The sequence below is a fragment of the Cynoglossus semilaevis genome, chromosome 11 (assembly GCF_000523025.1).
Source record: "Cynoglossus semilaevis isolate Cse_v1.0 chromosome 11, Cse_v1.0, whole genome shotgun sequence".
NCBI classification, from domain to species: Eukaryota; Metazoa; Chordata; class Actinopteri; order Pleuronectiformes; family Cynoglossidae; genus Cynoglossus; species Cynoglossus semilaevis.
In genome coordinates, this window is record NC_024317.1 from 1,105,240 (window position 1) to 1,106,532 (window position 1,293).

General features: G+C 42.1%; 1 protein-coding gene across 1 annotated transcript in view; it reads right to left on the minus strand.

Annotated features, from left to right (window-relative positions):
- Positions 1–1,293, minus strand: part of LOC103385726 (semaphorin-3F) — a 38,203-nt gene that overhangs the window by 12,995 nt on the left and 23,915 nt on the right. The window contains exon 5 of the mRNA XM_025060037.1: positions 437–578. Coding sequence (XP_024915805.1) covers positions 437–578 — 142 coding nt within the window. The remainder of the gene's footprint in view (positions 1–436; positions 579–1,293) is intronic.

Here is a 1,293-nt window from a genome sequence, read left to right on the forward strand (position 1 = left end):
ACAGAGCAGGGACGTCTCCAACATCTGTGTCAACACCGGCTCAGTGTCAGGACTGAGATTTGTTGGTTTTGTTTTTTTTTTTTAAGGCGACAATTAGAAAATAAATTAATGATAACAAATTAATCACTGAGTCTCTGTGATTAATCATCATTGATTATGATTGATAACGACTCAAATCACGAGACCATTTTTTCTCAATTTTCCGGTTCAGCTCCAGGTGTTCACGTCTCGATGCGTTCACTTGTTTTTGCGTCTTCACATGAAGCAAAAAAAAAAAAAAAAAAACTTCCACAAAACAGCGCGTGGGAAGACGCAGTACTTTTCCTCTTTAAAACCAGGAGACCACGTTGCCACTGGAGACGCAGTCATTTACTGCCACCATGATTTAAGAAGGTAGAAAACAACGCTGTGTTTTCTCCATAATTTCACCAGAGACTGAAAACACAATCCAGGTGGCGCCAGACTTTAGGAATGTTTCTCCTGCCCACCTTGGCCTCCAAGTGTTCTGAGGTCGTGCCGAGGTCTGCCGCCCGACTGGTTCTCCCTCCGGCCTGGGGGGCCTGTAGGTAGTGGGACCCCTAAAGACAAAGACACGGCACAGCGGCCTTCTCGTTAACGACGGTGGAGTCCGGATCACCGGTGAAGTGAACTGGAGACGGAGGTCGGAGTGATGGGACAAGGAATGTTGGAAAAAGTTGGAAAAACTCAAAGTCTGGAATAAAAATTCAGGTTGAATGAAGAGAAAAATGCAAAGAAAAAAAAAAAAAGCTGGAGCGGGGGCAGCCCTGGGGACGAGGTTAGCTGAGAGTGAGTGCCATGCAAAGACAGCTGCTAAATCCATGCACAAGGAAAAAAGAAACAGAAAAATAAAAATATGTGACAGACAGAGATGAAGAGTACAATAAAATACTTTGAAAATGTAGTACACATTCATATCAACATATTTTCTCTGCCTCTGTAAACTACATGTGTGGTTATTCATCAGCACGACCTTTGACCCCTGTTTATAGTTTGCTGTTTTTTCCTATTTTTTCAGTAAATTAAATTAATTTGATTTATTCAAAGATTATATAGAATAAATTAATCAATTACATTTTTATTGAGAATGTAGGCGCAAAAGCAGCGGTTCTCAAACTATGGTCTGTGTAAAACCTGTGGTACTCCCTCCTTTTTGTATGGGGGTGTACAGCCCAACAGAAGAGGGTTAGATGTTTGTAGCACCCCCTGCAGGAGAAGCAGGAAAACGGTTTGTGTCGTCTATGGATGAAGAACCTTTGAACCGGTCTGTGTTTA